Source organism: Myxine glutinosa, chromosome 4 (genome assembly GCF_964187855.1).
Source record: "Myxine glutinosa chromosome 4, kmMyxGlut1.1, whole genome shotgun sequence".
Lineage (NCBI taxonomy): Eukaryota > Metazoa > Chordata > Myxini > Myxiniformes > Myxinidae > Myxine > Myxine glutinosa.
Window position 1 is genome coordinate 69769297 of NC_136264.1, and position 26008 is coordinate 69795304.

At 45.2% G+C, this 26008-nt stretch overlaps 1 protein-coding gene across 2 annotated transcripts in view; it reads left to right on the plus strand.

Moving 5' to 3' along the window:
- The first annotated feature begins 494 nt into the window (after positions 1-494).
- RFC3 (replication factor C subunit 3) overlaps positions 495-26008 on the plus strand; it is a 34672-nt gene continuing 9158 nt past the window's right edge. The window contains exons 1-7 of one of the 2 annotated variants that reach the window (XM_068112491.2): positions 495-739; positions 823-960; positions 3103-3170; positions 3293-3390; positions 10394-10575; positions 16465-16601; positions 25529-25627. In XM_068112491.2, the coding sequence (XP_067968592.1) occupies positions 653-739; positions 823-960; positions 3103-3170; positions 3293-3390; positions 10394-10575; positions 16465-16601; positions 25529-25627 (809 nt within the window). In that variant the 5' untranslated portion in view covers positions 495-652. The remainder of the gene's footprint in view (positions 740-822; positions 961-3102; positions 3171-3292; positions 3391-10393; positions 10576-16464; positions 16602-25528; positions 25628-26008) is intronic. The other variant, XM_068112492.2, reaches the window with a different exon arrangement.

Here is a 26008-nt window from a genome sequence, read left to right on the forward strand (position 1 = left end):
TGAGCTCCCACACGGCACGTCATAACTTCCGATCTGTGGCCTGTGGTGTGGAATCCGAGTATGATCCTTTTACTGGAGTACAGCTCATGGTCCTGCTACAGTGGACACGGAACAACAACCAATCCCACATTGTATCCGCTTGCACAACGATGTCGGAAGAACAAAAAAGAAAGAAAGAAAAAAAAAGGCACAAACACACATCCGCTCGTGCGAATGACTCCGACATGGCACGATTGAGAGTGCTAAAAAGTTGCGTCAAAATTTGACATCAGGAGAAGGCTATTTGGACCATCGTGCCTGTGCTTCATCGTCACCACATGGAAATGATAAAATGTTTCAGTTTATGGACTCCATTTCATTGAGATTGAGGAGAGGGAACATTAAATGTCGGTGGATAATTTGTTTATAATAATTTATATAATTTATCCCTAACCTCCCCCGGGAACGGATTTTGAAAATAAAAAGGTCGATGTTTGTAATGATATCGGTCGAGCGGAGCGAAAGTGCGGGAATGAATTCGTGGATACATTTTACCCTGTTCCGACCTCGGTTCCGGGTTCCGGCATTTTTGGCGGGAATATTCCGGTCACCTCACGGTTGCTTGTAATCACCTCACGGATTTTAGTTACCTGCGCTACGTGAACAAGTAGACATGAGTCTTTGGCTAGACAGGTACCGTCCCACGACTTTAGCCAAGCTCGATTACCACAAGGATCAAGCGACGCGATTGAAGCACCTGGTGCGTGTTCACCTGTGCGCACCAGACTCGTACACATTCCTCAACATTGTTTAACTTATTTAACGGCTCGTGTGTTGTTTCAGGTGGAGTGCGGGGATTTCCCTCACCTGCTGGTGTGCGGTCCCTCTGGTGCTGGGAAGAAAACGCGGGTCATGTGTCTTCTTCGTGAACTGTACGGTCCGGGCGTTGAGAAGCTGCGGATAGAACACCAAACGCTGACCGTACGGATCACACCGAGCACGCACGTCCTTGGGATTATAACCATAAAGTCGTCACCATAGGGTTATAACATATTAACGACGATTTGCGGGCGAGGCCCGGGAAAGTGTTTGGCTCAAGTCTTTCACGAACCGGACACGCAGGCGTGACTGGCGTTCGACCAAACGTGGTAACGAACTGTATAATCTGTTCGCTGTGCGGATAATGCCTAATGGATGTTAACTCAGTTACTTTACCTGAACGATTTTACCTGGGGTCTTTAATGTCCACCAACTGATGCTAATAGTTGATGGCATATCCATCTTGGATATCCCACAACACTGCCACAGTTTATATTCGCTCCACCGCACGCCCTGTCCTGCCCCTTTGACCTCCCCGTCCTGCCCCTTTGACCTCCCCGTCCTGCCCCTTTGACCTCGGAAGCCTCTCCTCAGTGAAAGACACATGAAAGCCCCCAGAATCTTGTTTCTCACAGTCTGAGAGTCCTTCAGGTGCTTTTTTGCAAACTCCAAGAGGGCTTTCATGTGTCTTTCACTGAGGAGAGGCTTCCGTCTGGCCACTCTGCCATAAAGCCCAGATCGGTGGAGTGTTGCAGTGATGGTTGTCGTTCGGGAAGTTTCTCCCATCTCCACACAGGATCTCTGGAGCTCAGCCAGAGTGACCATCGGGTTCTTGGTCACCTCTCCTACCAAGGCCCTTCTCCCCCGATTGCTGTTTGGCCGGGTGGCCAGCTCTAGGTAGAGTCCTGGTTGTTCCAAACTTTTTCCATTTAAGAATTATGGAGGCCACTGGCCAGAATCCCTGGTGTTGGGCTAGCGGCTAGGGTGCCGGCTTAGGATCCAAGGATCCTGGGTTCGAATCCCGGTCGATCGCTGAATTAACGCCATGGGGGTAGACTCAGCCTGTCATCCTTCCGAGGTCGGCTAATTGAGTACCAGTTCACTGGTAATTCCCTGTTTGTCGTTAAAGGCGGCAAAAAGGGTTGGTGTCAGGAAGGGCATCCGGCCGTAAAACATTGCTTCAAATAGGGGACCGAAAAACAACAACAACCACGGTTCCCAAAAAAGGCCAACCCCTGCTTTGTGGGGAAAAATGGCCTCTAAAGGTGGTTTTTTATAATTATGGAGGCCACTGTGCTCTTGGGAACCTTCAATGCAGTAGAGATTTTTTTGTAGGCTTCCCCAGATCTGTGCCTCGACACAATCCTGTCTCTGAGCTCTGCAGGCAGTTCCTTCGACCTCATGGCTTGGTTTTTGCTCTGATATGTATTGTCAGCTGTGAGACCTTATATAGACAGGTGTGTGCCTTTCCAAATCATGTCCAATCAATTGAACTTACCACAGGTGGACTCCAATCAATGTGTAGAAACATCTCAAAGATGATCAAGAGAAATGGGAGGCACCTGAGCTAAATTTCAAGTGTCATAGTAAAGGGTATGAATACTTATGTCAATGTGATATTTCAGTTTTTTCTTTTTAATAAATTTGCAAAACTTTCTAAAATCCTGTTTTCTCTTTGTCATTATTGGGTATTGAGTGTAGATTGATGAGGGAAAAAATGAATTTAAACGATTTCAGCATAAGGCTGCAACACAACAAAATGTGAAAAAAGTGAAGGGGTCTGAATACTTTCTGAATGCACTGTAAGCGATGTATTTCTAATATCGCAATTAATTACTTTATGCTTTTGCCAGACATTCACTTTAGGGAAATAACTTCTCCATACTAAGCATCATTAACCTCAAGGAGCCATTTCCACAACAATATATCTATCTTTGAGCATAATCCACTCCATGCTGATAAAGGACCCTAACCCCAACAACAACACAGAGTTGTGTCCATGGATGGATTCTCAAGTTCAGGGCTGGCTGGCATTGCTAAAATTAAAAGTCATTGTTTGGTTGACCTGCCAGCTGCGTTGTGACAGCTGACACTGCTTGTTTTACAGTGGGTGGTTCTGTCTGTCACGTGCTCCACCTACTGCAGATTGCAGTTTAAGCTGGAAGTACCTTTTAAACCGCAAAAATACATTTTGTTTCTCCACAACCTGCAGTGAGTGCATTTATGTGGGAGAGTGCGAGCTTTGGTACTTTCCAAAAAGTAAAGCTCTGTCTTGTTTGTGTGTGTATTTTTATTTTTTTACAGACACCATCGAAAAAGAAAATCGAAATCAGCACAATTGCTAGCAATTACCACATTGAAGTGAATCCCAGGTGAACCGGTTGTGCTTCGTTGGCCAGAGAACATTTGATTTCTGATTTGTCAGCCCTCTATTGTTATGTTGCGTGTGGTCTCGTAATCAGTCTTTCCCTCTGGAATTTCTGTGCTTTTGCAGTGAAGCAGGCACACAGGATCGTGTGGTTGTTCAGGAACTCATTAAAACCGTGGCACAGGCTCAGCAGCTCGAATCCAGCACACAGCGAGACTTCAAAGGTATGTGCACTTGCCAATTTTTATTTTTTTGGAAACAAGATCGAGGCTCGTGTAAGAGCTAACACAAATGACAAAAAAAACAAACGGACACATAAGACATAATAAAGGGAGCAGGAGACAAGATGGGGAGAGAGGGGGAAGCACACAAGTACAACATTTGAGAGCAGGGACATCGGGAGATCTGTGGGAGGGAGAGGGATGGGGGGTGGGGGTTGTTTGACGCAAAAACACATGGACACAGATAGGACTTCCAGGAAAGAAGTTGGTATCTCAGAAAAGTGGATCTGGGGTGAATTAACGGGGGTAGAAAATATCAAGGTTTTGGATTGGGGAAGATAAGAGATGGTGGTGAACAGCTGTTTTAAAGACCTGGAGGGATGAATGGAATTGAAGAGAGTGAGGGAGTTTGTTCCAGAGGCGGGAGTAAAGAGGAGTGAAGGTCAGCAGAGTCTTGATTTTGGCAGTTTCACCAGAAGAGGGTTGCTGGCAGATCTTGTGCGACCTGTAGGAGTATGTCGGGGACAGAGCACAGACAGGGCGGGGGGGGGGGGGGGGGCTAGGCCAGAGAGGAGTCGGTAGAAGACAGAAAGACCACCTACCTGCTTGCGGTGAGAGAGTGAAAGGCCCTCAGAGTTGGCTTTATCGTGGGAGATTCCAATGATTCTGAAAGTTTTGGTTTCAACAGCGTGAAGCCGAGCTAGGTGTGACGCAGGAGCACCAGCCCAGAGGGGAGAACAGTATTCCATTGAGCTGCGGATGAAAGCCTTGTATGTGGTGAGGAGCTCAGGTGTGCCAAGGAAGGACTTCGCACGACGGAGGATGCCCAGTGACTGTCTTTGGAGCCATCTTGGAAATGTGGTTTTCCCAGGAAAGATCATGGCAGATTGTGAAACCCAAGAGCTTGAGTGACAGAACTTCTTGGAGAGGATTGTTGAGAAAGTAGATGGGAGGGTTGTCCAGACGGTCTTTTCAGAGAGACATAGTGAGAGTGTGAGATTTGTCAGGATTGAAAGACGTGTTCCACTTGTTTGACCAGTCTGTGATTTTTCCAGGTCTGCATAGAGTGAGGAGGCTGCAGACTGCCGATCTGAGGGATGAGGTATGGAGCGGCAGAGAGTGGAGTCATCAGCACAGAGATAGAGAGGATTTTCCAGAGAGTCGGAGAGATCATTGACGAAGACCAGAAAAAGCACAGGGCCCAGAACACTGCCTTGGGGAACTCCAGCCTGAACAGGAAGGGGAGATGATTGAAATCCATTCAGGGCCACACGTTGACTACGATCAGAGAGGAAGTCCGCAAGCCATGCGTGGAGATCTCCATGGATACCATAGGAGGAGAGTTTGGTGAGCAGAGCGGGGTGCCAGACCATATCGAAGGCACGTGATATGTCAAGGGAGACAGCTCTGATTTCCTGTTTGGCATTGAGGACCTCCATCCATTGTTGAGACAGCAGAAGCATCATGTCCAAAGTAGAGTGACCTGGTCTGAATCCAAATTGATGATCAGAGATCAAGCCATTTGAAAAGAGGAAGGATTTGATATCCGAAGCAATGATGGATTCCATGACTTTGCTGATAATTGGGAGCAGGCTGATTGGTCTGTAGTTGCAAGGATCTGTTTTTGTACCTTTTTTGTGTAAAGCGGTAATGCTTGCTGATTCCCAAGATGATGGCAGATGACCTTGAGCAAAAGAGAGGGTGAAGAGAACAGAGATAGGGTGGCATGAAAGGGCGGCAGAGCAGGATTTTAGGACCCGTGGGCTGATGCCGTCTGGTCCAGTTGCAAAATCATAGTCGAGGATTGACAGAAACTTCTCCACCTTGTCAGGAGAGAAAGGCACAGAGTCCAGGAGCAGCTGGGTATGACTGGGAACGGAGTGTACAGAAAGGGACGGGTTTGGGACACAAGATTTTTGAGGCAAACACAGAGTTGAGGCATTCAGCTTTTTCACGTACGGAGTCAGTTGTGTAGACGTTTGAGGTAAGGGAGGGGATGGAGGGGGAACAAACACCAGAAACAGATTTGACAAAACGCCATCAGGATTTGGAAGAGGCAGACAGGTTTGAGAGTTCAGTCTTGAGAGTCTAGAGATATTGGGTCTTTTTCTTTTGTTTCCTTGTTTTTTGTCTGTGTGTGATTTTTATTTGTTTGTTATGAAGGTCAAGGTTCTTTGAAGATCCAGAGCGTAATTGATACGCGATAGACATATATGAACGGATCAAAGGGCATGGAGATGTGAAGAAAAAAACGAGTAAATTATAGGTTGACAGCTAGAAAATGTCACTTAGAATATCAAAGACAATTCTTATTGTTTTCCTTAACCAATCTTGGTGGTTGTAATGGTTCGAGAGTCCGCTCTGAATCTGGGAGGTCGGAGGTTCGAACCCTGGATGAGTCGTAACAAAGACTTTAGAAATGCTACGTGCTGCTTCCTTGCTTGACGCTCATCATTTAAAAAGGAAAGAGTATGCACAAACAACCGTAGGTTGGCAATACAAGTGCAAACTTGACGGGCCTAATGGCCTCCTGCATTGAAGTTCCTTGTAAGGAAACTTGAATGATAATGACTAGCATATACAGTAAAGCCCACCCCTTCGTTGATAGGAATACCAATCTTTGCAGCGATGGATAATCTTTGGGGCAAGAACAATCAACGATTTCTGGGAGATGCTGGCCTCCGTGCGGGGATAACCAGCATTGCAAGTCGGAGTTTGCCCTTCCGCCACGTGTACCCAGACACATACCTTCCTACCTTTTTTTGGCATCACAAACCTTCCTCAGAGCTCCCTGAATACACCGTCGTTGGTTTCATCGAAATTCATGAATCCATTCTCAAGTTAACAAAAAAAAGGATTCCTGGGAGATCCTGCCCACGGTGTGGAGATAAGCAGCGGAGATAAGCAGGTGTGGAGATAACAAACCTTCCTGTTTTTTGGGGTAGGGGGTTTGCATCACAAACCTTCCTGTTTTTTGGGGTATGGGGTTTGCATCACAAACCTTCCTGTTTTTTGGGGTATGGGGTTTGCATCACAAACCTTCCTGTTTTTTGGGGTATGGGGTTTGCATCACAAACCTTCCTGTTTTTGGGGTAGGGGGTTTGCATCACAAACCTTTCTGTTTTTTGGGGTAGGGGGTTTGCATCACAAACCTTCCTGTTTTTTGGGGTAGGGGGTTTGCATCACAAACCTTCCTGTTTTTGGGGGTAGGGTGTTTGCATCACAAACCTTCCTGTTTTTTGGGGTAGGGGGTTTGCATCACAAACCTTCCTGTTTTTTGGGGTAGGGGGTTTGCATCACAAACCTTCCTGTTTTTTGGGGTAGGGGGTTTGCATCACAAACCTTCCTGTTTTTTGGGGTAGGGGGTTTGCATCACAAACCTTCCTGTTTTTGGGGGTAGGGTGTTTGCATCACAAACCTTCCTGTTTTTTGGGGTAGGGGGTTTGCATCACAAACCTTCCTGTTTTTGGGGGTAGGGTGTTTGCATCACAAACCTTCCTGTTTTTTGGGGTAGGGGGTTTGCATCACAAACCTGCCTGTTTTTTGGGGTATGGGGTTTGCATCACAAACCTTCCTGTTTTTTGGGGTAAGGGGTTTGCATCACAAACCTTCCTGTTTTTTGGGGTATGGGGTTTGCATCACAAACCTCCTGTTTTTTGGGGTAGGGGGTTTGCATCACAAACCTTTCTGTTTTTTGGGGTAGGGGGTTTGCATCACAAACCTTCCTGTTTTTTGGGGTAGGGGGTTTGCATCACAAACCTTCCTGTTTTTTGGGGTAGGGGGTTTGCATCACAAACCTTCCTGTTTTTTGGGGTAGGGGGTTTGCATCACAAACCTTCCTGTTTTTTGGGGTAGGGGGTTTGCATCACAAACCTTCCTGTTTTTTGGGGTAGGGTGTTTGCATCACAAACCTTCCTGTTTTTTGGGGTAGGGGGTTTGCATCACAAACCTTCCTGTTTTTTGGGGTAGGGGGTTTGCATCACAAACCTTCCTGTTTTTTGGGGTAGGGGGTTTGCATCACAAACCTTCCTGTTTTTTGGGGTATGGGGTTTGCATCACAAACCTTCCTGTTTTTTGGGGTATGGGGTTTGCATCACAAACCTTCCTGTTTTTTGGGGTAGGGGGTTTGCATCACAAACCTGCCTGTTTTTTGGGGTATGGGGTTTGCATCACAAACCTTCCTGTTTTTTGGGGTAGGGGGTTTGCAGCACAAACCTTCCTGTTTTTTGGGGTAGGGTGTTTGCATCACAAACCTTCCTGTTTTTTGGGGTAGGGTGTTTGCATCACAAACCTTCCTGTTTTTTGGTGTCGGGGGTTTGCATCACAAACCTTCCTGTTTTTTGGGGTAGGGGGTTTGCATCACAAACCTTCCTGTTTTTTGGGGTAGGGGGTTTGCATCACAAACCTTCCTGTTTTTTGGGGTAGGGGGTTTGCATCACAAACCTTCCTGTTTTTTGGGGTAGGGTGTTTGCATCACAAACCTTCCTGTTTTTTGGGGTAGGGGGTTTGCATCACAAACCTTCCTGTTTTTTGGGGTAGGGGGTTTGCATCACAAACCTTCCTGTTTTTTGGGGTAGGGGGTTTGCATCACAAACCTTCCTGTTTTTTGGGGTAGGGGGTTTGCATCACAAACCTTCCTGTTTTTTGGGGTATGGGGTTTGCATCACAAACCTTCCTGTTTTTTGGGGTAGGGGGTTTGCATCACAAACCTTCCTGTTTTTTGGGGTATGGGGTTTGCATCACAAACCTCCTGTTTTTTGGGGTAAGGGGTTTGCATCACAAACCTTCCTGTTTTTGGGGGTAGGGTGTTTGCATCACAAACCTTCCTGTTTTTTGGTGTAGGGGGTTTGCATCACAAACCTTCCTGTTTTTTGGGGTATGGGGTTTGCATCACAAACCTTCCTGTTTTTTGGGGTATGGGGTTTGCATCACAAACCTTCCTGTTTTTGGGGTATGGGGTTTGCATCACAAACCTTCCTGTTTTTTGGGGTATGGGGTTTGCATCACAAACCTTCCTGTTTTTTGGGGTAGGGGGTTTGCATCACAAACCTTCCTGTTTTTTGGGGTAGGGTGTTTGCATCACAAACCTTCCTGTTTTTTGGGGTAGAGGGTTTGCATCACAAACCTTCCTGTTTTTTGGGGTAGGGTGTTTGCATCACAAACCTTCCTGTTTTTTGGGGTTGGGGGTTTGCATCACAAACCTTCCTGTTTTTTGGGGTAGGGGGTTTGCATCACAAACCTTCCTGTTTTTTGGGTTAGGGGGTTTGCATCACAAACCTTCCTGTTTTTTGGGGTATGGGGTTTACATCACAAACCTTCCTGTTTTTTGGGGTCGGGGGTTTGCATCACAAACCTTCCTGTTTTCTGGGGTATGGGGTTTGCATCACAAACCTTCCTGTTTTTTGGGGTAGGGGGTTTGCATCACAAACCTTCCTGTTTTTTGGTGTAGGGTGTTTGCATCACAAACCTTCCTGTTTTTTGGGGTAGGGGGTTTGCATCACAAACCTTCCTGTTTTTTGGGGTAGGGTGTTTGCATCACAAACCTTCCTGTTTTTTGGGGTCGGGGGTTTGCATCACAAACCTTCCTGTTTTTTGGGGTAGGGGGTTTGCATCACAAACCTTCCTGTTTTTTGGGGTAGGGTGTTTGCATCACAAACCTTCCTGTTTTTTGGGGTTGGGGGTTTGCATCACAAACCTTCCTGTTTTTTGGGGTAGGGGGTTTGCATCACAAACCTTCCTGTTTTTTGGGTTAGGGGGTTTGCATCACAAACCTTCCTGTTTTTTGGGGTATGGGGTTTACATCACAAACCTTCCTGTTTTTTGGGGTCGGGGGTTTGCATCACAAACCTTCCTGTTTTCTGGGGTATGGGGTTTGCATCACAAACCTTCCTGTTTTTTGGGGTAGGGGGTTTGCATCACAAACCTTCCTGTTTTTTGGGGTAGGGTGTTTGCATCACAAACCTTCCTGTTTTTTGGGGTAGGGGGTTTGCATCACAAACCTTCCTGTTTTTTGGGGTAGGGTGTTTGCATCACAAACCTTCCTGTTTTTTGGGGTCGGGGGTTTGCATCACAAACCTTCCTGTTTTTTGGGGTAGGGGGTTTGCATCACAAACCTTCCTGTTTTTTGGGGTATGGGGTTTGCATCACAAACCTTCCTGTTTTTTGGGGTAGGGGGTTTGCATCACAAACCTTCCTGTTTTTTGGGGTAGGGGGTTTGCATCACAAACCTTCCTGTTTTTTGGGGTAGTGGGTTTGCATCACAAACCTTCCTGTTTTTTGGGGTAGGGGGTTTGCATCACAAACCTTCCTGTTTTTTGGGGTATGGGGTTTGCATCACAAACCTTCCTGTTTTTTGGGGTATGGGGTTTGCATCACAAACCTCCTGTTTTTGGGGGTAGGGGGTTTGCATCACAAACCTTCCTGTTTTTTGGGGTATGGGGTTTGCATCACAAACCTCCTGTTTTTGGGGGTAGGGGGTTTGCATCACAAACCTTCCTGTTTTTTGGGGTATGGGGTTTGCATCACAAACCTCCTGTTTTTTGGGGTAGGGGGTTTGCATCACAAACCTTCCTGTTTTTTGGGGTAGGGGGTTTGCATCACAAACCTTCCTGTTTTTTGGGGTAGGGGGTTTGCATCACAAACCTTCCTGTTTTTTGGGGTATGGGGTTTGCATCACAAACCTTCCTGTTTTTTGGGGTAGGGGGTTTGCATCACAAACCTTCCTGTTTTTTGGGGTATGGGGTTTGCATAACAAACCTCCTGTTTTTTGGGGTAGGGGGTTTGCATCACAAACCTTCCTAGGAGTTTCCTGAATTGAACGTTCCTGAATTGAAAACAGGAATTTCCTGAATTGAATTGAAAGTTTCCTGAATTGTTTCATTGAAATCTGTTAATCCGTTCTCAATTTACAGCAGGTCAAACCAACATACAGACATATATAACTCCTTTTATAATATAGATTGCCCTAATAATCGCCTTTTTTGCTGTTTGTTTTTGTTGGTGTCAGTGGTGGTAATCGCAGAAGCTGAGCGGCTGTCCCGTGATGCCCAACACGCCTTACGCCGCACGATGGAGCGTTACATGGCGACGTGCCGTCTGATTCTCATCTGCACGTCAGCCTCTCGTCTAATATCGCCGATTCGCAGCCGCTGCCTTTCTCTTCGTGTACCTGCACCCTCGGATGAAGAAGTATTCATGTTGTCTCCATCTTTGTTTGCACCCTTGCTGTCATTATGTGATCTTTAATTATTGCATATATCGGTCGCGGTTGCAACGTCGAATTATGTTGTTTCCTTTTTGCATCCCTTCTGCAGAGAAGTGACAAGGAGAAAATAAAAACAACACAATAATAATAATAATCCCACTATAATTTGAGAATTGTCTATTTGTTGGTCCATCGGCTTGTTTTCTGTGCATTGCGTTGTGTATGTTTGTTCGTGCATCGGATTGTGGTTGGCTGTTTGTGCGTCGGCGTTTGTTTGTGGGTGCTTTGGCTTGTGTTTGTTTGTGGGTGCATCGGCTTGTGTTTGTTTGTTTGTGCATCGGCTTGTGTTTGTTTGTGGGTGCATCGGCTTGTGTTTGGCTGTTTGTGCGTCGGCGTTTGTTTGTGGGTGTGTCAGCTTGTGTTTGTTTGTGGGTGCTTTGGCTTGTGTTTGTTTGTGGGTGCATCGGCTTGTGTTTGTTTGTTTGTGCATCGGCTTGTGTTTGTTTGTGGGAGCATCGGCTTGTGTTTGTTTGTGGGTGCATCGGCTTGTGTTTGTTTGTTTGTGCATCGGCTTGTGTTTGTTTGTGGGTGCATCGGCTTGTGTTTGTTTGTTCGTGCATCGGCTTGTGTTTGTTTGTGGGTGCCCGGCTTGTGTTTGTTTGTTCGTGCATCGGCTTGTGTTTGTTTGTTCGTGCATCGGCTTGTGTTTGTTTGTGGGTGCACCGGCTTGTGTTTGTTTGTGGGTGCACCGGCTTGTGTTTGTTTGTGGGTGCATCGGCTTGTGTTTGTTTGTGGGTGCATCGGCTTGTGTTTGTTTGTGGGTGCATCGGCTTGTGTTTGTTTGTTCGTGCATCGGCTTGTGTTTGTTTGTGGGTGCATCGGCTTGTGTTTGTTTGTTCGTGCATCGGCTTGTGTTTGTTTGTGGGTGCACCGGCTTGTGTTTGTTTGTTCGTGCATCGGCTTGTGTTTGTTTGTGGGTGCACCGGCTTGTGTTTGTTTGTTCGTGCATCGGCTTGTGTTTGTTTGTGGGTGCATCGGCTTGTGTTTGTTTGTTCGTGCATCGGCCTGTGTTTGTTTGTGGGTGCATTGGCTTGTGTTTGTTTGTGGGTGCATTGGCTTGTGTTTGTTTGTTCGTGCATCGGCCTGTGTATGCTTGTTCGTGCATCGGCTTGTGTTTGTTTGTTCGTGCATCGGCTTGTGTTTGTTTGTGGGTGCATCGGCTTGTGTTTGTTTGTTCGTGCATCGGCTTGTGTTTGTTTGTGGGTGCATCGGCTTGTGTTTGTTTGTTCGTGCATCGGCTTGTGTTTGTTTGTGGGTGCACCGGCTTGTGTTTGTTTGTTCGTGCATCGGCCTGTGTTTGTTTGTTCGTGCATCGGCTTGTGTTTGTTTGTTCGTGCATCGGCCTGTGTTTGTTTGTTCGTGCATCGGCTTGTGTTTGTTTGTGGGTGCACCGGCTTGTGTTTGTTTGTTCGTGCATCGGCTTGTGTTTGTTTGTGGGTGCATCGGCTTGTGTTTGTTTGTTCGTGCATCGGCTTGTGTTTGTTTGTTCGTGCATCGGCTTGTGTTTGTTTGTTCGTGCATCGGCTTGTGTTTGTTTGTGGGTGCATCGGCTTGTGTTTGTTTGTTCGTGCATCGGCCTGTGTTTGTTGTGGGTGCATTGGCTTGTGTTTGTTTGTGGGTGCATTGGCTTGTGTTTGTTTGTTCGTGCATCGGCCTGTGTTTGTTTGTTCGTGCATCGGCTTGTGTTTGTTTGTGGGTGCATCGGCTTGTGTTTGTTTGTTCGTGCATCGGCTTGTGTTTGTTTGTGGGTGCATCGGCTTGTGTTTGTTTGTTCGTGCATCGGCTTGTGTTTGTTTGTGGGTGCATTGGCTTGTGTTTGTTTGTGGGTGCATTGGCTTGTGTTTGTTTGTTCGTGCATCGGCTTGTGTTTGTTTGTTCGTACATCGGCTTGTGTTTGTTTGTTCGTGCATCGGCTTGTGTTTGTTTGTTCGTGCATCGGCTTGTGTTTGTTTGTGGGTGCATCGGCTTGTGTTTGTTTGTTCGTGCATCGGCCTGTGTTTGTTGTGGGTGCATTGGCTTGTGTTTGTTTGTTCGTGCATCGGCTTGTTTGTTCGTGCATCGGCTTGTGTTTGTTTGTGGGTGCATTGGCTTGTGTTTGTTTGTTCATGCATCGGCTTGTGTTTGTTTGTGGGTGTGTCGGCTTGTGTTTCTTTGTGGATGTGTCGGCTTGTGTTTGTTTGTAGGTGTGTCGGCTTGTGTTTCTTTGTGGATGTGTCGTCTTGTTTTTCGAGTGTCGGCTTGTGTTTTTTTGTTGGTGTGTTGGCTTTTGTTTGTTTGTTGGTGTGCCGGCTTTTGTTTGTTTGTTGGTGTGCCGGCTTTTGTTTGTTTGTTGGTGTGTTGGTTTGTGTTTGTTTGTGGATGTGTCGGCTTGTGTTTGTTTGTGGGTGTGTCGGCTTGTGTTTGTTTGTGGATGTCGGCTTGTGTTTGTTTGTGGATGTCGGCTTGTGTTTCTTTGTGGATGTCGGCTTGTATTTCTTTGTTTGAGTGTTGGCTTGTGTTTGTTTGTTCGTGTGTTGGCTTGTGTTTGTTTGTTCGTGTGTTGGCTTGTTTGTTCATGTGTTGGCTTGTTTGTTCGTATGTTGGCTTGTTTGTTTGTCGGTGCATCTGCTTGTGTTTGTTTGTTCGTGTGTTGGCTTGTTTATTTGTGTGTTGGCTTGTTTGTTTGTGTGTTGGCTTGTTTGTTTGTGTGTTGGCTTGTTTGTTTGTGTGTTGGCTTGTTTGTTTGTGTGTTGGCTTGTTTGTTCGTGTGTTGGCTTGTTTGTTCGTGTGTTGGCTTGTTTGTTCGTGTGTTGGCTTGTTTGTTCGTCGGTGCATCTGCTTGTGTTTGTTTGTTTGTGTGTTGGCTTGTTTGTTTGTCGGTGCGTCTGCTTGTGTTTGTTTGTTCGTGTGTTGGCTTGTTTGTTCGTGTGTTGGCTTGTTTGTTCGTGTGTTGGTTTGTTTGTTCGTGTGTTGGCTTGTTTGTTCGTGTGTTGGCTTGTTTGTTCGTGTGTTGGCTTGTTTGTTTGTGTGTTGGCTTGTTTGTTCGTGTGTTGGCTTGTTTGTTCGTGTGTTGGCTTGTTTGTTTGTCGGTGCGTCTGCTTGTGTTTGTTTGTTCGTGTGTTGGTTTGTTCGTGTGTTGGCTTGTTTGTTCGTGTGTTGGCTTGTTTGTTCGTGTGTTGGCTTGTTTGTTCGTGTGTTGGCTTGTTTGTTCGTGTGTTGGCTTGTTTGTTCGTGTGTTGGCTTGTTTGTTCGTGTGTTGGCTTGTTTGTTTGTCGGTGCGTCTGCTTGTGTTTGTTTGTTCGTGTGTTGGTTTGTTTGTTCGTGTGTTGGTTTGTTTGTTCGTGTGTTGGTTTGTTTGTTCGTGTGTTGGCTTGTTTGTTCGTGTGTTGGCTTGTTTGTTTGTGTGTTGGCTTGTTTGTTTGTGTGTTGGCTTGTTTGTTCGTGTGTTGGCTTGTTTGTTTGTCGGTGCGTCTGCTTGTGTTTGTTTGTTCGTGTGTTGGTTTGTTTGTTCGTGTGTTGGCTTGTTTGTTCGTGTGTTGGCTTGTTTGTTCATGTGTTGGCTTGTTTGTTCGTGTGTTGGCTTGTTTGTTCGTGTGTTGGCTTGTTTGTTCGTGTGTTGGCTTGTTTGTTCGTGTGTTGGCTTGTTTGTTTGTGTGTTGGCTTGTTTGTTTGTGTGTTGGCTTGTTTGTTCGTGTGTTGGCTTGTTTATTTGTGTGTTGGCTTGTTTGTTTGTGTGTTGGCTTGTTTGTTTGTGTGTTGGCTTGTTTGTTTGTGTGTTGGCTTGTTTGTTTGTGTGTTGGCTTGTTTGTTTGTGTGTTGGCTTGTTTGTTCGTGTGTTGGCTTGTTTGTTCGTGTGTTGGCTTGTTTGTTCGTCGGTGCATCTGCTTGTGTTTGTTTGTTTGTGTGTTGGCTTGTTTGTTTGTCGGTGCGTCTGCTTGTGTTTGTTTGTTCGTGTGTTGGCTTGTTTGTTCGTGTGTTGGCTTGTTTGTTCGTGTGTTGGCTTGTTTGTTCATGTGTTGGCTTGTTTGTTCGTGTGTTGGCTTGTTTGTTCGTGTGTTGGCTTGTTTGTTCGTGTGTTGGCTTGTTTGTTCGTGTGTTGGCTTGTTTGTTTGTGTGTTGGCTTGTTTGTTCGTGTGTTGGCTTGTTTGTTCGTGTGTTGGCTTGTTTGTTCGTGTGTTGGCTTGTTTGTTCGTGTGTTGGCTTGTTTGTTCGTGTGTTGGCTTGTTTGCTTGTGTGTTGGCTTGTTTGTTCGTGTGTTGGCTTGTTGGTTCGTGTGTTGGCTTGTTGGTTCGTGTGTTGGCTTGTTTGTTTGCCGGTGCGTCTGCTTGTGTTTGTCGGTGCATCAGCGTGTGTGCACGAGTGGTTTTAGTGAAAGTTGCATCTTTATTCACAGGTAAAGTTCTGTGTAAAATTATCTCATCACTTTGAGGATATGACACCACTCGTTTGAGATTTGACCTTCACGCAAATAATTCCTGTAGTTGCGTTGATGCAGTGGAGTCTGATAAGATGGTGCAGGGGCACTGCACTTACTTTTGATCTTTCCCGTGTGATTTTGATTTCCGACCTGACGCTCAATTGGCGGGTCGGTGCTTTTCAGGTGGGGGAGCTCTTTGCATTACAAAGTGCACCGTGCCCCTGATGGACATTAAATTGGGTGTTCCATTTGCTACCATTAGTTGCTGAATGTGAGAGATCCCAAAGTGTCTTTCGCAAAGAGGAGGTGAGTCGTCGCCATCACCCTAAACAAATTACAAATTCCTACCTCCTTCAGTTGAACTTCAGGCCTGACCAACCAGTTTGCGAGAGACTTAGGCCAAAAGCTTCCCCAGTCGATCCCGCAAGAGGCAGTGAGCAGTAGGTTGCCCTGATTCAGCCGATGATGTGTGTGCCTTAATTTGGCAATGTCAAATTCCTGTTTTTTGACTTACGAAAGGGCTGAATTCTTAGTTAATTGTGAGCTTGTAGCCTAGTTTAACGATTGATCCTTATCACAGATAATTCTAAACTACTATCGTAACCGGATGCAAATGAGCAGTTTGAACCGGGTCATGATTGTATGAACGATTCTTGACGTTCTTGTGCCAGGTCATCACTGTGACACGCGCACGCACGTGCACACATGTCATTGAAGATTATCACGTATGAGAGAGAATCATGAAAAATGTCCATGTGGTTTGGTTGTAAACTATAAACTACTGCATCACCATTTGGGTTTCTGCAAAGTATAAAAGTATTATTACTCCCGCCAGGGAGTAGTGTGTGTGTGTGTGTGTGTGTGTGTGTGTGTGTGTGTGTGTGTGTGTGTGTGTGTGTGTGTGTGTGTGTGTGTGTGTGTGTGTGTGTGTGTGTGTGTGTGTGTGTGTGTGTGTGTGTGTGTGTGTGTGTGTGTGTGTGTGTGTACAAGTGTGTGTACAAGATATCTGGAAAAGTTCTGAACGGATTTGGATGAAAGTTGGTGGGATGATTGCCCTTGGGATAAGGAAGAATTGATTAGTTTTTGGTGAAGCTCAGGATATTATTCCGGATCCAGGAATTTTTTTGAGGAATTTTTTTTTCTGTTTTACTGCATTAAAGCTTTTATTCTTATTCTTAAATGGTGTTTTTCTCCTCTAATTCCGAGATATATCAAAATAAATTATCTGACAGTTAGGGCTTACTTTCTTTTTCATTTGTTGTTTTGGGAAGAAGGGATGTTAAACAAAACGTATTATTCCAACTAAACCCACGGCGGGAGTATGCGCTCCACTGAGTGGCGTTCCAGTTGTTACTGGAATGACCTCTCGTGGAAAAAGCAAGTTTTCATTCGCATTCTCTAATTTGCCTATGTGTAGGTGTGCCAGGTTCTTACCTCTGTGTGCCGAAAGGAGGGCCTTTCCTTACCTCCAGAGCTTGCCAGGCGCATTGCTGAAAAGTGTGACCGAAACCTGCGCAAGGCCTTGCTCATGTGCGAAGCATGCAAAGTGCAGCAGTAAGTTGCACCTTTTTTCTTTCACCTCCATGATGTTTTCATTTGCTTCCCATTTGTGTATTCATTCTTCCCATGTCGCAGCTCACCTATGAATATAAATGAAACGACTATGTTTGGGATTTTTAAAAATGTCTCCGCCGACAAAGTCACTGGAGGCATTATGTCTTCGGGTTGTCCGTCTGGCTCTTCGTGATAGGTTTTCATAACCGCAATAACTTGAGAACAGCTGAAGTGATCCAAGTCAAACTTGGTACAGGTATGTATAATGAGGTAAAGATTAACTGATTCGATTTTGGGGTTGCAAGGTCAAAGGTCAGAGGTCATGTTAGATAAAATCCTGTTACCGCAATAACTTGTGAACCAGTGATGAGATTTTGACCAATGTTGGTACAAGTACAACTTTGTATTTTGATATAAAGTTGAACTGATTTGATTTGGGTATCAAAAGGTCAGAGTCTGAAATAGGTTTTCGTTACCACGATAACTTAAGAATGGCTGAAGGGAACCAAGTCAAAATTGGTGCAAGTATGTATAATGATGAAAAGGTAAATGGATTACATTATGGGGTCATGACGTCAGAGGTTCCATTAGGTAAAAATTCTGTTACTGGGCTAACTTGTGAACCAGTGATATAATTTTGACCAAACTTGGTACAAGTACATATTTTGATGAAAAGATGAACTGATTACATTTTTGCATCATAGCTCAAAAGTCAGAGGTCATGTCAGGTAAAAATGTGATACTTGAAAACAGCTGAAGGGATTTAAATCAAACTTGGTCCAAGTATGTTTAATGATGCAAGAATGTGGGCGGACGCATATCGATCGACGTTGGAGTGGCGTTTTAGTTTCCTTGTGGAGCTCATTGTAGCATGAAAAAGCATTTCATGCCATTCTTTTCACTGCAGTAATGTGCTCACACACAGTCAGGACCATTTTTAGATGCGAGATTTTTCTTTCTTTTTTTTTCTTTTTTTTTCTGTACAAGATTGAGGCTCGTGGAAGAGCTAACATTAATCACAAGAAGACAAACTTACACATAAAACATAAGATAAAGGGAGCGGGAGATAAGATGGGGAGAGAGAGGGAAGCACACAAGTACAACATTTGAGAGCAGGGACCTGGGTAGATCTGTGGGAGGGAGAGGACTTGGGGGGGAGGCGGGGGAGGAGGCACGGTAAGGGTGGGGGGGGGGGGGGTGGAGGTATAAAACACGTGGACACTGCTAGGACCTCCAGGAAAGAAGTCGGTATTTCAAAAGGTGGATCTGGGGTGAATTAACGGGGTAGAAAAGATCAAGGTTTTGGATGGGGGAAGACAAGAGATGGTGGTGAACAGCTGTTTTAAAGACCTGAAGGGGGGAGTGGGATTGAAGGGAGTGAGGGAGTTTGTTCCAGAGGTGGGAGAGAAGAGGAATGAAAGAGTGAAGGTGAATAGAGAGTCTTGATTTTGGCAGTTTAACCAGAAGAGGGTTGCAGGCAGATCTTGTGTGACCTGTAAGAATATTTGGGGGACAGAGCACAGACAGGGCTAGGGGAGCAAGGCCGGAGAGGAGTCGGTAGAAGACGGAAAGACCACCAACCTGCCTGTGGTGAGTGAGTGAAAGGCCCTCGGAGTTAGCTTCATCACGGGAGATTCCAATGATTCTGAAAGCTTTGGTTTCAACAGCGTGAAGCCGAGCTAGGTTTGAGGAAGGAGCACCGGCCCAGAGGGGGGAACAGTATTCCATTGAGCTGCGGATGAAAGCCGTTGTGTTGGTTAGTTGTTTGTGTATGCTGGTTGTTTTTTTTTGGTTTTTTTTGTTAGCATTATTATTTCTTATTTTGTGTATATGAGTGAGTGTGTGAGGGTGTGTGTTTTTGCATGAATTAATTTTTGCATGAGTGTTTTTTTTGTATGTTGAGTGGTGTATGTTGTAAGGGTAGGTGGTTGGTTGGTTGATGTTGTGTGTGTATGGGTGTGTATGTGTGTGTATGAATGATCGTGTATTTTGTTGGTGAGTGGTGAAGGGTCTCACCACAAACCACATGTGGTGAGAAGCTCAGGTGTGCCAAGGAAGGACTTTGCACGATGGATGATGCCCAGTCGGCGACTGGTTTTGGAGGCCAACCTGGAAATGTGGTTTTCCCAGGAAAGATCATGGCAGATCGAGAGGCTCATTAACTTTAATCGGAATGTTTGAAATTATTTTGCATGTTAATATCCTCTCTGGATAGTCCTCTTCTGTTGCTTCATCAGCCCGTTGTTGGTCGAGCTTTATGAGATCATCATTGATCAAACACTCCCCATGAGAGTTAAGCAACTGCTCCACATCTCCTGCCTTGACGTCGTTGAATCCAACTACGTTGCCCATCTCGACGATTTCATTGTGCAGTGTGGATAGCTTTGGAGGAAAAAACACTTCAACTTTGATGCCAGTTGATAAGGAGTAGAGGTTGACTGGGTGACCTGGTGCGTTGTCCAACAGTAACAGCGCTTTCTTTTCAGTTATTTTTTTCACATTAACTTTTCACTGCTGGACAAAAATTGTGCACAAAGCAGGTCTGAAAAATGCCACTTTGTTTATTCCTCTCTTTTCTTGCCTGTGGAAGGAAAATCTTCCTTCAACACTCTCTTCAATGTCATTCTTCCCTGCTGTTCACCACCATTGTTCACCCCATCGAAAAGCATGATCTTTTCTACAACTGTAAAACCACCCACATCAACAACAACACAACGACAGGCATTTTAAGGCCATTTTCCCTGCTAGAGCAGGGGTTAGCCTTGCGGTCCCCACGACAATCTTCTCCATCTTGCCCTATTTTCTGCATCTCTCCTTGTTAACCCCCTTGCCCGCATTTCTTCTTCCACCACCTTTAGCCAAGTCTTTCTCGGTCTTCCCCGTCCTCTACTTCCTTCTACATTCATTTCCATCATTCTTCTCAACCAGTCACTTTCATCCTTCCTCAACACATGACCAAACCATCTCAACCGGTTCCTCTTCACAGCATCAATCACAGGCTCTATTCCCATAATCTTTCGCAATTCATCATTTGTCTTCCTCTCTCTCAACGATACTCCGCACATCCACCGAACCATTCGCATTTCCACCTTTTCCAGCCTTCGTTGCTGCTCTACGTTCATTACCCATGCCATGTCTCGCTCCCATAAATCATAACACTTCTCACACATGCAGCATACACCTTTCCCTTCAGCTTCAACTGAAACATCCTTCTCGTCAGCAAGCCACTCAGTTCCCGAAACTTCTTCCATGCACATCTCACTCCAGCAACCGTTGCCGAGTCTGATCCACCTTCTTCATTCAACATGTCTCTTTGGAAGCAAAATGCCTGTGGTAGGAAAATCTTCCTTCAACACTCTCTTCAATGTCATTCTTCCCTGCTGTTCACCACCATTGTTCACACCCATCCAAAGCCATGATCTTTTCTACAACTGTTAAACCACCCACATCCCTCCCCAAAAAATTGCTTATGTATCCATCTTGTCCACCCGTTGTGTTCTCACCCTTCCACCAGCATTTTGCGGGTTTATTACCTTTAAAATTTGTTTTCTCTTCAACCATTAGTCCGATTGACAGGAAATTTCATCATGGAGGTCCTCAATGCCAAACAGGAGGTCCTCAATGCCAAACAGGAAATTAGAGCTGTCTCCCTTGACATATCACGTGCCTTCAATACGGTCTGGCACCCCGCTCTGCTCACCAAACTCTCCTCCTTTGGTATCCATGGAAATCTCCACGCATGGCTGGCGGACTTCCTCTCTAGTCGTAGTCAACGTGTGGCCCTGAATGGGTTTCTCTCATCTCCTCTTCCTGTTCAGGCTGGAGTTCCCCAAGGCAGTGTTCTGGGCCCTGTGCTTTTTCTGTTCTTCATCAATGATCTCTCTGACTCTCTTGAAAATCCTCTCTATCTCTTTGCTGATGACTCTACTCTCTGTCGCTCCATTCCTCATCCCTCAGATCGGCAGTCTGCAGCCTCCTCACTCTCTGCAGACCTGGACAAAATCACAGACTGGGCAAACAAGTGGAACATGTCTTTCAATCCTGACAAATCTCACACTCTTACGATGTCTCTCCGAAAAGACCGGCTGGACAACCCTCCCATCCACTTTCTGAATAATCCTCTCCAAGAAGTTCTGTCACTCAAGCTTTTGGGTCTCACTATCTGCCATGATCTTTCCTGCGAAAACCACATTTCAAATCTGGCCTCCAAAGCCAGTCGCTGACTGGGCATCCTCTGTCGTGCGAAGTCCTTCCTTGGCACACCTGAGCTCCTCACCACATACAAGGCTTTCATCCACAGCTCAATGGAATACTGCTCTCCCCTCTGGGCTGGTGCTCCTGCCTCACACCTAGCTCGTCTTCACGCTGTTGAAACCAAAGCGTTCAGAATCATTGGAATCTCCCGGGATGAAGCTAACTCCAAGGGCCTTTCACTCACTCACCGCAGGCAGGTTGGTGGTCTTTCCGTCTTCTACCGACTCCTCTCTGGCCTTGCCCCCCAGCTCTCTCTGGGCTCTTTCCCCCAAATATTCCTACAGGTCGCACAAGATCTGCCCGCAACCCTCTTATGGTTAAACTGCCCAAATCAAGACTCTGCTCACCTTCACTCCTTCATTCCTCTTTTCTTCCGCCTCTGGAACAAACTCCCTCACTCTCTTCAATCCACTCCTCCCTCCAGGTCTTTAAAACAGCTGTTCACCACCATCTCTTATCTTCCCCCATCCAAAACCTTGATCTTTTCTACCCCCGCTAATTTCACCCCAAAGCCACTTTTTTGAAATACCAACTTCTGTCCTGGAAGTCCTTGGTATCCTTGTGTTTTATACTTCTCCCACCCCCCCCCCCCCCCTTCCCACGCCTCCTCCCCCCAAGCCCTCTCCATCCCACACATCTCCCGATGTCCCTGCTCTCAAATGTTGTGTTTGTGTGCTTCCCCTTCTCTCCCCATCTTGTCTACTGCTCTCTCTTTTTATATATTTTGTTTGTCTGTTTGATTTGTTTGTGAAATAAATGTTAGCTCTTTCACGAGCCTCGATTCTGTATACATTTAAAAAATCAAAATTTCATAGGAGCTCTTCCTCCTGTAGATTTTTAAAATGACAATTATGACATCATACGTCACGTGGTATGGGCACCCGTCTTAGAAAAAACAAAAAAACTTTGCACCTCTATATCTCCGAAACCGCTTCACGGAAAAAAAATTGAACCGTGACTCATTGTAAAGGACTCCCCATGTGATAAACACATGTTAATGATGATGCCATAGGTGCCTTTATTATGATGTCATAAATCAACAAGAAGAACGCATGATCAGATCAGTATGAAATGTCTTGATCGTGATCCAGGGATAAATTGATGGAGGAAAAATAATTGATGACGTCATCGGTCATGTGGTTCGGCAGCCATATTTTTTACGGCGTAGCCCGTAGGGCAATGCCATCTGGAACGGCGTTTGTGTTCGTCCGGTGTGTATGTATGTCCCTCAAAAACATCCACCAATCAGAGCTGAGGTTCTGGTCACATGACAGGGGGACAGCAGATCCTCCACTCAGCAGATCCAAGGCCGGCTACACTTGTTAGGCTATCGGCCTTGTTTTTAAAGAAATGAATAAAGTTTTTATAATGTATACAGCTCTTATATTTCAAACGACGCTATAGCAAAACATCGTTAATTTGGGCGACGTTATGCGGAGTATTAAAAATCCCAGAGTATTAAATTGAAATGTCCAAAACTTTCATCTTGACTCTTCATTTGAAACAAATGTATAATTTGACCGTCTCATCCCCTTCATCCATTCTTTCCAACATCCTGAAATTTAATTTGCAGTCGGAGAATGCTGAGTAAATTCAGAAGAGTTGAGTTGGCCTTGCTGTGGGATTCTCTGTCGAAAAATCCAATATTTGATGATCTGCTGAATATCGCAATCTGTTTATTCACGCAATACAACTGCATATTCACATGACTGCGATGCTGCAAAAACATCGGCTTGATTTTCCAAACAGTTTTTCAAATATTCCTACTCAAACTTGGTACATTTTTATTCTGTGCTGTACGTTGTTGCTGCCTTGCATTACATGGAAAATCCGAACATTCATAGTGTGCTGAAGTTATTACCTCCGCCACTAAAGGTGGGTGGAGGTTATGTTTTCACCCCTGTCTGGTTGTCCATTTGTCTATTCCGGCAAGTATGTTGGTTGGTTGATTTGTCTGTCTGTCTGTTTGTACGCAGTACTACGTCTACATCGTTGCACATAGCATCGCCATACTTTACACACATATTTGCCTTGCCCTGGAATAGACTGTGCCCAATTTTTAACTCTCTAGGCCCAAGGTCAAGCTCAAGGTCACCCAAAACGTGAAATCAGGGGGGTCGAGTTTTCATTTAAAATATATTTCAAACCACTATAACTCTAAAAGTACAAGAGATATGCATACACTTACTGTTACTGACATATAGGAAGTCACATACGACATTTCATTTGGCACCATGACCTTTGACCTTGAGTGACCTTGAAAGGTCAAACTCAAGGTCAAAAAATTGTTTTTTTTACTAATAACTCTGTCAAACATTATCCGATTCCCTTCTAACCAACACCAAAATGTTCATTATTCAATTCCTGAAAAATAACATGTGGCATAAAATGGTCAAAAATGCTTAGTTTTAATTATTTTTTGGGGTCAAAGGTCAGGGGGCCAAGTTTTCATTGAAAATATATTTCAAACTACTAACTCTGAAAGGACAAGAGATATGCATACACTTAGTTACCTTCCATTGCCTAGCATATATACTTAGTATAGATTTCCCGCCATTTTGACCCAAAATGGTCGATTTAAAAAAAATTACATTCTGGCAAATCCTGTCTCTGACCGATTTTTCATTTGTTTGTTTGTTTGTTTGTGAACAAAATATCTCAAAAAGTTGTGGACGGATTCGGACGAAATTTGGCAGAGATGTAGCGTATGCCACAAGGCCGAAATGATTCGATTTTGGTGAAGATCCGGATTCGGATCCGGCTACTAGAATTTTAAAAGTGATTCTTCACCATTGGGAGATGAGGGCTAAAAACGATACATATCGGGATATCTCAAAAAGTTGTGGATGGATTTGGACGAAACTTGGTGGACAGGTTGTGTGTGTGACAAGGAAGAATCGATTCGATTTTGGTGAAGATCTGAATATGGATTCGGATATGAGAATTATTTAATTTTTTAATTGATACTTCACCATTGAGTGATATGGCCAACCAGGCGGAGGTATGCTCTTTACTGAGTGCCGTTCTAGTTATTAATGCTTTTACTCTATCCAACTACCAGTTTCAGTTGTACTTTGACTGGGATTTTTATTAGACATGACTGCATTTTTTTTGGTGTCGTTACCAGATATTCCTGAACATAGTGCTGCGAGTTCATTTCTTGCAGCATGGCTTAGCCTTTCTTTATCAATGATCTCTCCGACTCTCTGGAAAATCCTCTCTGTCTCTTTGCTGACGACTCCACTCTCTGCCGCTCCATACGTCATCCCTCAGATCGGCAGTCTGCAGCCTCCTCACTCTCTGAAGACTTGGACAAAATCACAGACTGGTCAAACAAGTGGAACATGTCTTTCAATCCTGACAAATCTCACACTCTTACCATGTCTCTCCGAAAAGACCGACTGGACAACCCTCCCATCTACTTTCTCAACAATCCTCTCCAAGAAGTTCTGTCGCTCAAGCTTTTGGGTCTCACTATCTGCCATGATCTTTCTTGGGAAAACCACATTTACAAGCTGGTCTCCAAAGCCAGTCGCCGACTGGGCATCCTCCGTCGTGCGAAGTCCTTCCTCGGCACACCTGAGCTCCTCACCACATACAAGGCTTTCATCCGCAGCTCAATGGAATACTGTTCTCCCCAATGGGCCGGTGCTCCTGCCTCACACCCAGCTCGGCTTCACGCTGTTGAAACCAAAGCTTTCAGAATTATTGGAATCTCCCGCGATGAAGCTATCTCTGAGGGCCTTTCACTCACTCACCGCAGGCAGGTAGGTGGTCTTTCTGTCTTCTTCCGACTCCTCTCCGGCCTTGCACCCCCAGCTCTCTCTGTGCTCTGTCCCCCAAATATTCCTACGGGTCGCACAAGATCTGCCTGCAACCCTCTGATGGTTAAACTGCCGAAATCTCGGCTCTCTGCCCACCTCAATCTTTCATTCCTCTTTTCTCCCGCCTCTGGAACAAACTCCCTCACTCCCTTCAATCCCACTCCTCCCTCCAGGTCTTTAAAACAGCTGTTCACCACCATCTCTTATCTTCCCCCATCCAAAACCTTGATCTTTTCTACCCCCGCTAATTCACCCCAGATCCACCTTGTTTGAAATTCCAACTTCTTTCCTGGACGTCCTGGCAGTGTCCATATGTTTTATACCTCTCCCACCCCCCCCCCCCTTCCATTGCCGCCCTCTTCCCATGTCCCCCCCCCCCCCCAAAGCCCTCTCCCTCTCACAGATCTCTCGATGTCTCCATGTCTCTCGGTCCCTGCTCTCAAATGTTGTGTTTGTGTCCTTCCCCCTCTCTCCCCATCTTGTCTACCGCTCCCCATGTTATATGTTTTATGTGTCGGTTTGTCTTTCTGTGTGATTAATGTTCGCTCTTTCACGAGCCTCGATCTTGTATACAAAAAAAAAAAAAGAAGCCGGTTCTTCCTTGTAATTTAATGTTGGCCTCATCATGAGCGACCTTCAACAAGCTGAGACAGTAAAGTAAATGCAATTCTAATCAATCTACATAAATCATTTTCAAGTACATCACATGAATTACTGCTGCACAGTGATGCAGTAAAGTAAATGTAAATGCAATTACGTTGTTATGTTTCGCTGGACATTGGACAAACCAATTGCAGCTGAGATGTATTGGCGAGCAATCCTATCCTAAATGCTCTCCTCTTTCTTCAGATACCCATTCACTTCAGACCAGAACATTCCCGAAGCGGATTGGGAAGTGTATCTTCGGGAAACTGCCAGTGCCATCCTTTCCCAACAGACTCCTCAGAGGTGTGCGTGATGGCTTTATATTGAGTGTTATTACCTCCGACACCAAAGGTGGATGGAGGTTATGTTTTCACCCCTGTCTGTCTGTCTGCTTGTTACTTGTCCCAAACCCAAAAATTTTTTGACAAGTATGTTGATCACTCCGGTTTGTGTGTGTTTGTTTCTGTCCGCTCACTTGTACTTGCCTACAGGTCACAATTTAAACTGATCTTCACTAAACTTCACCAAATGGTAGAGTTCCTGGTGCGACAAAATCCTATATATTTTTGAGGTCAAAAGGTCAACATAGGCCAAAGGTCAACCACTTTTTTTCAAATTTCTAAAATCCTCAATTTTCATCCGATTGACTTGAAATTTCAATGGGATTTACATATCGGTGAAGTG